At 37.0% G+C, this 14,655-nt stretch overlaps 1 protein-coding gene across 44 annotated transcripts in view; it reads left to right on the top strand.

Annotated features, from left to right (window-relative positions):
- The window catches only part of LOC6572415 (calcium-activated potassium channel slowpoke), a 59,447-nt gene that overhangs the window by 40,551 nt on the left and 4,241 nt on the right, over window positions 1-14,655 (top strand). For 6 of the 44 annotated variants that reach the window (XM_032728137.2, XM_032728127.2, XM_032728124.2 and 3 more), the window contains 13 exons: window positions 2,255-2,413; window positions 2,471-2,547; window positions 3,202-3,237; window positions 5,427-5,498; window positions 9,012-9,086; window positions 10,127-10,159; window positions 10,297-10,486; window positions 11,201-11,266; window positions 12,944-13,121; window positions 13,198-13,705; window positions 13,924-14,060; window positions 14,193-14,335; window positions 14,399-14,618. In XM_032728137.2, the coding sequence (XP_032584028.1) occupies window positions 2,255-2,413; window positions 2,471-2,547; window positions 3,202-3,237; window positions 5,427-5,498; window positions 9,012-9,086; window positions 10,127-10,159; window positions 10,297-10,486; window positions 11,201-11,266; window positions 12,944-13,121; window positions 13,198-13,705; window positions 13,924-14,060; window positions 14,193-14,335; window positions 14,399-14,618 (1,894 nt within the window). Of the gene's footprint in view, window positions 1-1,024; window positions 1,138-2,254; window positions 2,414-2,470; window positions 2,548-3,201; window positions 3,238-5,426; window positions 5,499-6,617; window positions 6,669-7,703; window positions 7,728-9,011; window positions 9,374-10,126; window positions 10,160-10,296; window positions 10,487-11,200; window positions 11,267-12,943; window positions 13,122-13,197; window positions 13,706-13,923; window positions 14,061-14,192; window positions 14,336-14,398; window positions 14,619-14,655 lie in introns of those variants that run through there. The other 38 variants (XM_015166388.3, XM_015166379.3, XM_032728144.2 and 35 more) reach the window with 27 other exon arrangements.

Here is a 14,655-nt window from a genome sequence, read left to right as displayed (position 1 = left end):
AATGTTTTCATTGATGCCAATGTCTGGAGAAGTACTATGTAAACATGTAAAATTGCCTGTCTATGGTGTTAAATATTGATTTATTTTCAAAGAAACACATTCACACAGTTACATACACACAGACACATAGCCACACATCGAAGTAAACTGTGAACAACTAGTCGGTGTTTTATGCTAATTCTTTGTGTACTTAATGTTTTCAATGTTGAACAGCCTTCAATGTTTGCAAAAATACAAATAACAACATCCTTGCTGAATATATTCTTTTCGTTATCAGATCTCTTTGCATTTTAGGGAGCTACAAATCAATGTTGAATGATAGCCACACATATACATACACACACACACACACCCACAAATACACACACATGCAAACACTATGAAATCGAGAGCATTGTAAAACGCTAATTGTATGGTATCTTTGTGTGCTGTGCTCTCTAGATGCCGAGCCCAACTATGCAGCGTGCAGCATTTGAGTTGATGTTCGATGCGTTTTTATGGTTTTTGTCTTTTGTTTGTCTTATGCTTATTTCATATGAATTTTCGTTTCATTTTGGTTACTCTGAACTTCCAAAAAATTGTTTAATGCTAAGCCTAGGAGCGCGTGTAAAGTTTTCTAATAAGCTGATATGAGAAGTAAGCCGAAGCTAACGCTTAAGCTAGATCAAAGCCTGATAAACAAATGCTACCCCAAGACACGCCCACACACCTCCCACCAAAACTTACAGACACACACACTGCTCTGATATAGTATAAGTGTGCCCGTGTATGTGAACTCAGTGCCAAATCCCAACCGAGTCGAACCCCGAGCCTGAACGAAACCAATGCGCATAATGAGCCAACTCTCACTCAAGCGAATAAAACTGCAGCAAGAATAAGAACCAGAACCAGAACCAGAACCAGAACCAAGAACAAGAACAAGAACAAGAACAAGAACATTTACAAGAAACAAACTATCGCCACGTAGTTACATTAGCGAACTTACTAAATCCAAACCACAACAAAACCATTTTCTAACTTTCAGTCACCAGACACACAGGCCTGGCAAAATGATTATCTTCAAGGTACAGGGTGTGAGATGTACACCGAAACTCTATCACCTTCATTTACCGGCATGACATTCCCACAAGCCAGCGAGTAAGACTCCAAAATGAGAAAAAATTAGCAAAACAAAATTTACAAAACAAAAACAAAAAATTACAAAAAAATAATAATGTTCTTAAAGAAAAAACTGTATAAAAAATACTTTTTCTTGTATACTATTTTGGATTAAGAATTTTATTTATATCATTTGTCAAACTTTGTTCGGAATTCTGTTTTGTTTGATTTATTCCTATTTCTACATACATACTTAATTGTAACAAACTACCTTTTGTCCCCTTTACTAAATACTACTTACTACTACTACTTACTCGTACCCCATTTATTTTAATTATCAAGTTCGATATACCAGTATGAATGGACTGCAATCAAGGGATTGACCTCCTTCTGCTTGTATATCTAACATTTTATATATGATTTGGTTTTTGGATTAACAATCGCATTGCATCCGTTCGCATATTATAGTAACCAGCCACAAAGTATGAGCAACAGTTTAGAACAAACCTATTTATCTAGACACCGCTCGCTTGTTACCAACTCCGCTCCGCTCCGTTCCGTACCGCTCCGCTCCGATTAGTCCCCAGATCAAGCCCCGATTACTGATGACATCGCATATACAACATACGACATACATATACATATGAATACATATGTACATATATATATATATATCGATTATCCTCAAATAAATTAGCTCCACGGCACCAGATCAACTATCAACCCATCCAAAGAATCTCCCCCTTTTGGCATGAACATATACGCTTTCTGTTCTGTGTCACCCTCAACCCGGCTCCATTCCACGCGCTGATTAGCCACAAAAAGCACAGCAAAAAGTGAACAGCATTGACTTAATATTAATATGAATTTCAACTATTTTTTATAAACTTTTTTTTTTCATTTGTTGAATTGTTGAATTTTCTACGCATTTTGCCTAGCATGTGGTTTCTTCGTATGAAGTGCAATTAGTTTTTTCTCCAGTGTACGCTTTGAACGCACATACACACCGATTGCATGCTCTGTTCAATAAGGTTTGCACACCATAGTGTAGTGATATTTACTAAGCTTAATTAAGTATACGTAAATGTTCAATCTATCGACACTTCCACTCGATACTGAACTAACAGAATTTTATGATTTCTTCCGCTGCTTGTAGACTGTGTTTCTCCAAGCTAAAGCTGCTGCTGCTCGCCATCGAGATCAAGGGCGCCGAGGAAGGTGCAGACAGCAAGATTTCCATAAATCCGCGGGGCGCCAAGATTCAGGCGAATACGCAGGGCTTTTTCATAGCACAAAGCGCCGATGAGGTCAAGCGGTAAGTCCTAAATTTCTGTCTCTTCCTCTTCTGTAGCCAGTTCATCTCTGTTTGTAGCGCGTGGTTCTACTGCAAGGCGTGCCACGAGGACATCAAGGACGAGACGCTCATTAAGAAGTGCAAATGCAAAAACTGTAAGCATACCTTTGTACCATTTCCCTTGACTCGATAAGACAGTCTCTCTGTCGCTGTACGTCTTTGGGTTTCATTTGTTTCAATTTACTTCTTGTATTTCGTTTTTTGGTTTTATATACATATTATATTTTGACCTAATTTCGTCGAGAGCTACGTGAACAGCTTAGATTAAAGTAAACTCTAAGTGAAGGCAAATTAAATAGCTCTAAGTTTTCTCCTTAGGTTCAGGCTACCCTTATACTAGTTAAGCAGCGCGAATCAAGTTCACACTCTCTATACTTATATATTATATATGATGAACCCTAATAATCGACCCTACAGCATGTACCGGTATATATATGTATAACTATCTAATTTATTATGAACAACTCTTAAGCCACAATTCTATATGCCAGATATTGTGGGTCCCTCAAACCACATCAACAACAACGACATAGATACGAACCCTAGCTAACAAAATCAAGTCGACTTCACATGCGCATATACCTACATACGTATCCCTTTCTCTCTATGTATGTGTGTATGTACGTATATATGCATGTGTGCGTGTGTGTGTATATATGTCAGATATATATATGCACAGACGAAGATCAGATACCGAATGAAATGCAATACATAATAATACAAATAACTGTCATAACTTTGTCCCACAGTGACTGTTCAGCCGAGGAGCAAATTTGACGACTTAGGTAAATCTAAATTGTTCAACACGTTAATGTTAATCCCAAACAATCAAATCAATCCACACCAACACAAACACAGACACACAACAGTAACATAATTCTATGATGTAAAAGCAAATGACCAATGCCACCACCCAACCACCAAATTTTACCCCTAAATCAATCCAACTTTCTTTCAACTATGCAAATTACGAATTTCCTTTTGTTTGTATGTACTTTAAATACAACAACAACAACCGATATTAATCAGTTATCAAATATAACAAAATCAATTCCTCTTTTTGACATACATTTTTTCCAAGCCTCTTTTTCGATTCCTTAATTATTCTTAATACATCTCTAGTGCACCACCTCACTCCCACCTGTTCAGGTACACACTCTTTTGCAGTTTCCTTTTTTTTTTTTTTGTATTCTTTCCAACATACTTTTCTCAATCAGTTGATTTTTCATTATGGATAGTAAACAATGCAAAAATTAGTTTCCGCACGTTAAGAGTGTGCAGCCATGACTTGTCCCTCTCCAAGAAACTCACCCGCAAATATAAATTAACATACATCTAATGAACAATAAGAACAATGAGAAGTCCCGTCCCGTCCCGTACCTTTGGATATGTGCAGTTAATTTTTGGTCACTTTGTTTTCTTTAATTACAATTAAAACTGATATGCGCCTCTTCTCGTATATAATCCAACACACGACTGCATTGGATACACACACATACATATATACTATATGCCATTTACAACTATACCCGCAACACACCCAAGTATATACATACATACGTTTACTGATGGCTTCCCCTCAGCTGTAAATATGTTTGTGCAATATGCAACCCATGTTTTTGGATTTAACTATTACCAACATGTACTCTGCCACCGAACTGCAATCATTTCAAACTTATTTTGATTAGTAAATTCCAGATATTTGTTTTTGAGTTTGTGGTCCGCTTTGGAGCTCGCCGCCCAGTTCTCAGCCGGCATAAATTGCTTAACAAATAATAATAATAAATATAATATTCTTTTCTGCATGGAAAGCATAATCAATTTCAATTTTCTTTTTAACATATGTTGAGAGAAAAACTCGAATTGCTTTTAGTAAAAGTAAAGATCCAACTTGATGGCAAGAGTTTCTCTAAGTATTTCCTTATATTTGATACCTACATATATTCAAAGTGCACAATTAATATTTTAACTTTCTCGCCCTTATCCCTGGCTGTGTCTCTCTCTTACTCTCTCTCCTCTCTCTCTCTCTCTCTTTAAGTCAATTTTTGCTCTCCTCATTTTGATTTTTTTCGTACCTTTTATATGTGTTTGATGAAACGAAATCAAATTTATATAAACAAAACAAAAAAGTGCATGTAACCGAGCACAAATACTAATAAAAAATTTATATATTACACTGTCACCGATTCAAGATCCTTGAAACTCTACTTTTAAATAAATATTTTTGACTCACCTTTGCAGCTGTGATTTACAATTGCGTTACTAACGACATAAACCTAATTTCGAATAAACTACTTTATATATAAATACAGTCCTTTTACTATGTAGTAGCAATAAGTTATTCAGAGGCTGCCACCACTCGAAGTCTATAAATCTTTATGTTTAAGTTTTAAGTTCCTTATCTACTTGGCGTGGCACTAACCTCCCCCACTTCGAAATCTATATAAATTATATAATTGTAAATAAATACTTGAGCGTAGATATCCTTTCCAATTAACAACAGTGTAAATAATTAATGCCTCGATACGAGAACAACAACAACAACAACATTAGCATATATATTAAGCGCGCGCTCCATCATCTAACATGACGTCACGTGACTAACATTAAAGTTAATATATTTGGTTTCTATGTAGCATACTAAATAAACATCTCTATCTCCCTCTCTCTCTCTCTCTATCTGTCTCTTATATATATATATTTACTATATATATATGAGCAAATGCGTATTATCTATCTATAAACTAGCATAAATGTTCTCAAGTAGTTAGTAAGTTTTCCAGTTAATGCGTTGCCTGCGTCTGGCTTAAAAACATAGTTAATCGCACCTAACTGGGATAAGAGATGCTCCATATACTCGTATACCATGTTTACTGATTAATATGCCTAGTGTTAAGTCTAGTTAGATTCGTGTGTGTATGTGATATGTGGCCCTCTTACATATACGAATATCAATACCCTAACCGTCTTCCAGATGTGGGCATGATTATGATGCAGACAGGGATGGTCAACCAAGGGATCACATCAGTGATGAATACAATGGAGGGTAAATTGTAAAATAAAATCCAAAATCCAAACTAAAAGAAAAAACAAAAATAAATTAAGTCCCAATAATAGTTTCAAGTTTTGGTGCCTATATTTGTATATCATACAAAGCCAAAATGATTTATTTGTTGCTGCTAAAGTATTGAACCGCCTACCTAACCGTATTTAGCAAAGCACTCTTCAAAATATATATAGAAATACATATATTTTTTCGGCTACTCAAAATACTTCAAAAACTTTGATTTTGAAGAGTGCATTTGACATTCGGTCAATCGAATTTATTTGACTGTGAAGTAAAAATTGAACCAATTATCAAACTTAAATGAAAAACTTAAAAAGAAAAACATTTGGTAAATAAAAATGCTTGCAGATTAATAAAAACAAAAACGTTTAAAAATTCCAGTATTAATCAGCATTATAAAATAAATCCCTTATTTTTGACTAGTACTATACGTAAATGCTATATCATTGTACTTGTGCTAAAGTCCCAGCTGCTAAATGCGAAATCCCGCATCTATATCTCCTCGCCTTGCTTAACTCGAAGGGAATCTAGTGTAAGTGAGATGGATAGCCGAGATCGTCTAACTAGCTGGGAGTTGTCTTAGGAGGGGTCTATCGGATAAGAATAAGAATGTCTACAGAGAGTCTGAAGAGTGCTAAATTACCACATTTTGTTGTTCTTTCTGTCGCTCTATTGTTTCGCTCTATCGTATATATACTCAGTATAAATATACCATTCAACATAGAGTTAATTAGTTTGCAACGATTTCTGGTTTGATTCTAAAACGTCGTGCGCATAATTCATATCAACAAATTCATCAAAATAGCTGATATCTCTACATACCTTACCATCATGAATTACATACCATATATTTAATGAACGTTCAACGAAGACGTGTGAAGTGTGACATGTTTATATATATATATATAAATATATTGAATCTCTAATTTTATATATATTTTTTTTCGTTTGATTTATTGATTTATTCCGTTGATATTTATAAAAAAGTATATTATTTGATGATTTCGAAATGAATAAGCAAACGAACTATCATTACCTTACCATCATTTACCTATTCACACATATCCTATACAATTCTGTTTTCATGAAACGAAACAGTGGCCACCTTCCGGAAAGGCGTCCGAGCCGTACAAATGGTTGGGCGTGCAAGTACGTATAACTTTCTCCCTATGCTCTCTCTCTCTCTCTCTGTCTCTCTATCTCTATCTCTATTACTTTATACTATCTCTATATACATACATATAACTTCTCCATGCCTCTACTCTACAGTAACTCAAATAAGCATACGAAACAAATTAATGAAAAAGAACATTACGACTCCACATAATATGCCACTCAACAAATACTCTTACATTCAACTACTACAACTAACCAAGTGAAAGAGTTCTCTCTCTTTTCGAAAACGCTCACCAAACTTACATCCGATTGCTATGCGCAAAAGTTCAGACAGTCCTCGAGTCTAGTCTAGCTCCCAATGTCAATCACTCAATACATGTCTACCAGCTGAATAAAGCGCACTCACACACATAAACAACAGACACATACACACATATACACACCTACACACACACACTTCTAATCGTTTCTTCTCGTTCGTTCTCGTAATTGTGTATTTATCAATTATTAACTTAACTACTTAGTGTGTGTGTGAGTGTGTAGTTAAGTCGCTAGTACTAAAAAAAAAAAAAAAAAAAAAAAAATATAAATGATTCAAAATTTCAATACTTAAATGAGTATAATTCATAAATTGTTATCGTAAATTTACTCTTCGTATGTATTCCATACTACAATCTTGTAAACATTAAACATTTATTTCTAACTATCGTATTTTGTACAAACTCTCTGTATCGATCTATACATCACTTCATACATCAGATATATCATATATGTGTTATATATGTATATTTATATATGTATATTTTTGTTTTCGTTTCACTATTTATTGAAATCGGAGTCGGGCATACAATCCATCATACTATCATCCAATATTTATGTACACATACAAAACATCTAAAGAAATACATAAATTTCTGATTCTGGGGTTTGCTCTTTTTTATGTAAACATATATAATACTTCTATATATTCCCCTACTCGTATCTCTACTCGTTCGTACCAACTACTTCTACTACTACTACTACTACAATACTCGTACTATGTATTTATATGTCTGTGTGTGTGTGTAGAAGACGATGAATACTCGTTGTCAAGTAAGTCTAACTAATTCAAGTTTTCAACTCATATATTCGAAAATAAGTTTAAAGCCACATTTGAATTCGTCATAAACATTTATTAGGATTCACATTTTAGAGTTTTATGAATATATATATTAATTTCTTTTCGGTTATTCTTTAGTGTGCCAGTGCACGTTTCTTGAGTTTTGATTTGGATTCTTTCTTTCGTCGAAACATGTTTGTGTTGTAACTAGTTCTCTTCTGTTTAAGAAATTTCGAAATTTCATATAAATTGTAAACCTATTCAAGTTACATATATGTTAAGCAACATAGTTACTCCCGATTACATTTAAAGAGAAAGCGTAGCAAGCATCCGTAGAGCAATACCAAACACCGTTGAGCATTACCGTCAGCTGCCCCGCCAACCGCCGCCCGTGCACACAGTACACTCAATCAGTTAAGGAGCGAGCTTGCTAAATACTCTCACACTCTCACACTTGCCAAGTGCCATAGAGAATGTGTTAAACGATATCTTAGTGCTGTGTTCTTAGTGCAGACTCCTAGGTAGCAAAGTCTTGAAACTGTTCTTTGAGTGGGTGTTAGACTTCTAGTGCATAACAGTCGAACTAAAAGCTTTGCCACATCCAGCCTTTGGAGCAGCAATATAAGGTTTATGCTTTCATTATAGCCAAAGCAAACACTTGACATCCTAACCAACTTGTAACTTAACTGCAACGCCTGCTTTTCTTGCTTTCTGCTTATTGTAGTGTCGTGCACTTGTCTATCGATTGACTATTGATTGCCTCCAGTTTCGCAATTCCGTATTTATTCGCATGTTTTATTAAGGTCTTGATTATATATATGCACTTTTTTTTTATAAAAAATAATACAATTATGTAGTTTAGTACCAGTTCCCAAGAAAAAAGCCAAATAAATATAAAGAAAATTGCCTGAATTCATTCCCCTGATCATGTTGATCAATTTTCCTTACTTTTCATTTATGGCTTTCGGTTGAACACACACCCAATGTCGAGCCCATTTGATTTGCGTATGATTTGTGAAAAGATATTGTGATCTTGCTTTATGTACAACCGCAACTCTTTCAGTTTTAGTTTCACACAAACACTATATTCCCCCCAAAAGTCTAATTTGATGTCCTACAACAGCAAAAAAACAAAAAAATTACAATTTTTGAGCTTCACATAAAAAAGCATTGTCTTTTACACGAAAAAAAAAAAATTAAAATAAAAACAAAACAAATATAAAAACCAATTTGATTACCTGAAGCTGTGCGATAACAATACCAAAAATATCTTACAGATGAACACCATCCTGCACCCACATTTACGCCACCAGAGCTACCCAAGCGGGTGCATGTGCGTGGATCTGTATCGGGTAATGTCCTCAATATCAGCTTGTTTAAGAACTCCAATCTCATGATATACGTACTTAAGTCTGTCCACTCTGTACACGAAAGAGAAAGGTTATTTTGATCACAGAACGTCCTACAGTTTACTTTGTACACACACACACATGTATATCTCATTTAAGTATACATTTATATTTTTATGTGTCTGTCCTAAGTTGCCTTATCATTGCCTTATCATTTGTGCTCTACTACAAAAATATGTCCACGAAAATCTAACTAAAATATAAATAAGAAACTGCAAACAATTAAAGAAAGTAAAACAATTCAATAATTAGCTATTTGTTTATGTTTTGGTTTCTGTTTTGGGTTCTTAAATATTTTCAGTTAGCATTCCGATGTTTTTGCGTTGATTTTAAACAGAAATTGTTATTGCTAATGTAAAAACGAAAAAATAAAAACAAAATAATTAAATTAAATAATAAATAATGTTCATTCAATTAATGTAAATGTTTATATACAGCAACTACTACAAGAAACCAACTGCCAACTCTATTGTACCAAAAGCTTGTTCTTACAAATTATTTAAACTCGATATTGATGTCTACTTATTTAAAGCATTTCACTATATATTTTTGTAAACATTTGTGCGTGTGTGTGTGTGTCTGTTGTGTTTGGTTTTGCATACATACTATTCGCTTGTTAAATACACTGTTTATTTCTTGACTCCACTCACACGCATCACAGCTACAATATATGCGACCCACTAGTCGAGTATCGCAACAACAACTTCAAGCATAAGTAACTCGCTTACTTACCTCCGTACACGCGGCTCAAAGTACCTTTCTTGATTAACTTGGCCAAAATGCATCATAAATGACTCAATCCCAATTTCCTATGCACTCTGCCAGCTGTACCAGAGCATTTAATCATACTAAATTGCCGTTTTCTCTCTCTTTTTTCACACAAACTGTCACCCACCCTCTGTCTCTCTCTCTCTCTGTTCGCTCTCGCTCTCGCTGTCTGTCTCGCTCGCCAACCAAAAACCTAACAACTGCAACTGCGACAGGTGATATAACACGTGACAGAGAAGATACGAATCGTAAGTGTCAAATTGTATTTAGCTCGACTCTATCCACTCCAAGCGAAGCCCGATGGTCAATGCACTCAGCTATAACTTAATCTGTTTCTTCTGCCATCTCTCTCTCTCTCTTTCTGTCTCTGTCGCTCTCCTTGCAGTACTCAATCGGAACGTGCGACGCCCGAACGGAACTGGCAACGGCACAGGTGGCATGCATCACATGAACAATACGGCCGCTGCAGCAGCGGCCGCCGCAGCGGCGGGCAAGCAGGTGAACAAGGTAAAGCCTACGGTGAACGTGAGCCGGCAGGTGGAGGGCCAGGTTATATCGCCGTCGCAGTACAACAGGTGAGTGGCCGGAATTGAGGCAGCCCTTAGCATAATCCGAGCACATATATACAGACACAGTGCATAATATATATATATGTATATACATACGTATATATATACTTGTGTACTCCATTGGGCGGGACAGCACGGAACCAACTACACTTCAACAACACACACTGCGAGGGGGGCACTCGGCTTCAGTTACAAAGTATTTATTATACAAATGTTCTATATGCAAAGCAAATCGGTTATCGAGCAGACACTTATGGCCTTCGCTGTTCAGCTGCATTCTATGCGTTATGATTTCTTGCGTTTCCTTCTCTTCTTTTGCAACAACTACAATAAGAAATAAGAAAACAGACAACAAGAACAACAACAGCAGCAACAAGGAAACAGAAACAAAACATTAAACATACGTCTTCAGTTTGATCACCTTATCATTATTTCTTTTACTCTAATACACCTAACAAAATAAGTTCGATGGCCCTTCGACGGCTCGTACATATGTAAATGCTCTTTAAATACTCTCTCTCTCTCTTTCTCTATACATATATATATATATATATAAATATATACATAGACTAATTCTAACACCTTAACAAATTGTTTCACTAACAAAACACCTTTACAACAACTATTAAACAAAAATGAACAAAAAAGACAAAAAAAAAAAAAAAAAAAAAAAAAACAACAATTTTATATGTATAAAAAACAAACAACATTTTGTTTCAGGCCACCAGAAAATGATGCTAACCCTTATGCGGGCTATCAACTTGCTTACGAAGTTAAAAAGCTCATGTATGCGTCCATAATTTCCTAGAAATTTTTACTTAACTCAAATTATAAGAAGCCAAAAGCGTTTTTAACTACTACTACTACTACTACTATAACTTAGTATTCGTAAATACTTATTCAAACTATGCGCATTTTGTTAAACACACATTAATTGATTGATTGATTGAAAGCTATTCCATACATCAATACCAAATACAATTCGTTAACCATACGTATGCGTAATTTTTTAATCACATTGCTCTCTGTGTGCGTTGATTTGTTAATATATGTATGTATTTATGTGTGTCTCTGTCTCTCTCTCTCTCTCTCTCTCTCTGTGTGTGTGATTCATACAACATAGTAATACTCTATATGTAAATTCATCCATCTTGTTTCGCCTATTCAAAACTCTCATTCTCTTTGAGAGCTTGATTTTCATTTCATAAATAATAATACTCATGATTAACTTTTGTGTCGTAATTGTAAATTGTTAATAACTTTGCTGCATTTGAATCGCTTATATATCATTGCATATGTGTGTTTGTGTCTGTGTGTGTGTTTATGTCGTGTACATCAAGTTCCATGCATTATTTCATCATAACTAAAGCAAACTGAATACTGATTGACTCTGTTTTCTAATTCAATCGCCATGAGTCAAAGATCCAGTTCAAGCTAAATTTATTCCAGTGCTATCTATATTCATGTAAATATATAGATACATATGTAAATATTGTTTTTTAAAACAATCTTTTCAAGTTTTCTTTTTTTTTTTATAAAGTCCTAAATACTTAAAGGGCATCATATGCATCTACAATTCCAAAGTAATACAATGATGCGATATACCCATTGACTAGTGTAGATCCAAACTCTTTTGGCATCTCTTTCTCTCTTTCTCTCTGTACTTCTCTCTTTCTCGCCCTCTCTTTGTCTATCTTCTACATACTTTTATGCATTCACTTCTTCAGCACTTTTAATTTTTTCAATCCGACTGCGAACTGTGCACTAATTTCTAGTGTTGTGAAGTGCACCACGGCAAGGGCCGCAGCTGTTGCATGTGGCGTGTCCCTCGTGCATGCCCCACACACACACTTGCCACTCGCTATTATCTGCGCAATTCGCCCGAGGGCGGTCGCATTCAATTCAAATCGATTCAATTCAAATCGATTCCATTCGATTCGATTCGATAAGTCTGCCGCCATCGCCGGGCAATTGCGGAAGCGTTTTGCGTAGTTTAACATTGATTTGTATTTTTTTCTGAATTCATATTTTAAAATACGTATATTGGTTTGTCATTTGTGTTTTGATATTCGTAATTTCGCAACTATTGTTACTAGCACAACCTCTCTTCTCTCTATCAGCATACATACAAGAATATATGCATATATTTTAATATATCTAGCTATCTATCGTTTCAAAGACACTTTTCTTTCAATTTGAATTCAATTAAAAAGCTCCAACTACTCAAGTATTCAAGTATTTTCATAAATTATTTTGATTATTAGTTTTTTTGAACGAAAATCGTACTCGTAGCGTTACGAACAACACTTTGCATTTGGATGTAGCGTTTATTTTGATTGATTGATAATCTGATATGCCATGAAATTGATAAGAAAAATTCCCAAAAATACCACAAAAAAAAAAACTTTATTTAGTAACCTGGCCCACTTGGTTAATACTCTTTACTGATCTGCTTGCCTCTAGGCCAACGAGTCGCAGCTCCGGCACCGGCACACAAAATCAAAACGGCGGCGTCTCCTTGCCCGCTGGCATTGCGGACGATCAGTCCAAGGACTTTGATTTTGAAAAGACCGAAATGAAGTATGACTCCACGGGCATGTTCCATTGGAGTCCGGCGAAGAGCTTAGAAGACTGCATACTGGTAAATGGCTTGGGCCTGGGGGAAGCCGAATTCACTTATGAACTATGATTTCACTATCCCAATTTCATCTCTGCAGGATCGCAATCAGGCGGCCATGACGGTCCTAAATGGCCACGTGGTCGTTTGCCTATTCGCCGATCCGGACTCACCGCTGATTGGGCTAAGGAATCTGGTAATGCCGTTGCGTGCATCCAATTTCCATTACCACGAGCTGAAGCACGTGGTGATCGTGGGCTCCGTTGACTACATACGGCGCGAGTGGAAAATGCTACAGAATCTGCCCAAGATTTCGGTGCTTAACGGATCGCCGCTGAGTCGTGCCGATCTGCGGGCGGTCAACGTCAACCTGTGTGATATGTGCTGCATATTGTCTGCAAAAGTTCCTAGTAACGACGATCCAACACTGGCCGACAAGGAGGCCATCCTGGCCTCGCTCAACATCAAGGCCATGACCTTTGACGACACGATTGGCGTGCTGAGCCAGCGCGGGCCGGAGTTCGACAATCTGAGCGCGACCGCTGGCAGCCCGATTGTGCTGCAGCGTCGCGGCTCAGTCTATGGCGCCAACGTGCCCATGATAACAGGTAAACTGCATCGCACTAGGTTGGCCGAGTTTACGAACGAGCGAACGAAAACCGTCCTGCCTCAAGCGGTGTATGCGAGGCTGACCATCATTATTTGGGTTAGCTGGGAGATGGGGGTAGAGACGGGGCGATGGTCAGCCGCCATACACTGGCGAGCTAATTTGAGAGAGGCACCTAACTAATGGACACAATGTTTTATTGTTGGTTGTCGTTTAAAGAACTGGTCAATGATAGTAACGTGCAGTTTCTCGATCAAGACGACGACGATGATCCAGATACAGAACTATATCTAACGCAGCCGTTCGCCTGCGGCACGGCGTTCGCTGTGAGTGTGTTAGACTCGCTGATGTCCACGGTAAAGTCAAGTAACACAGACACACCCCAAATGAGCAGCGACCCCTGAACACCATGCTTTCTTCTCTTCTCTTCCCTCTCTCTCTCTCTCTCTCTATCTCTCTGTCTTCGGCTCTTTTATCCTGCATCGCAGACATACTTTAATCAAAATGCCTTAACACTGATCCGATCGCTGATCACGGGCGGCGCCACACCCGAACTGGAGTTGATTCTGGCGGAGGGTGCCGGCTTGCGGGGCGGTTACAGTACCATCGACAGTCTAAGCAACCGCGACAGGTGAGTCTGTCTGCATAGACGAAATCATATTTAGCCAACTAAATTCCCTTGGCTCAAACACAGATGTCGCGTGGGACAAATTTCGCTGTACGATGGGCCGTTGGCGCAGTTCGGCGAGTGCGGAAAGTATGGGGACTTGTTCGTTGCCGCCCTCAAATCGTATGGGATGCTCTGCATAGGACTCTACCGGTTCAGGGACACTAGTTCTAGCTGTGATGCGAGCAGCAAGCGTTATGTAATAACCAACCCACCCGATGACTTCTCATTACTGCCAACAGATCAGGTGAGCTCAGTTGCCTTTCATGTAAAAGAATATATTT

This window comes from Drosophila mojavensis, unplaced genomic scaffold (assembly GCF_018153725.1).
Source record: "Drosophila mojavensis isolate 15081-1352.22 unplaced genomic scaffold, ASM1815372v1 contig_19, whole genome shotgun sequence".
Taxonomy (NCBI): domain Eukaryota; kingdom Metazoa; phylum Arthropoda; class Insecta; order Diptera; family Drosophilidae; genus Drosophila; species Drosophila mojavensis.
Note: the sequence above shows the minus strand (reverse complement) of the source record. Positions and strands in the feature narration are given on the sequence as shown.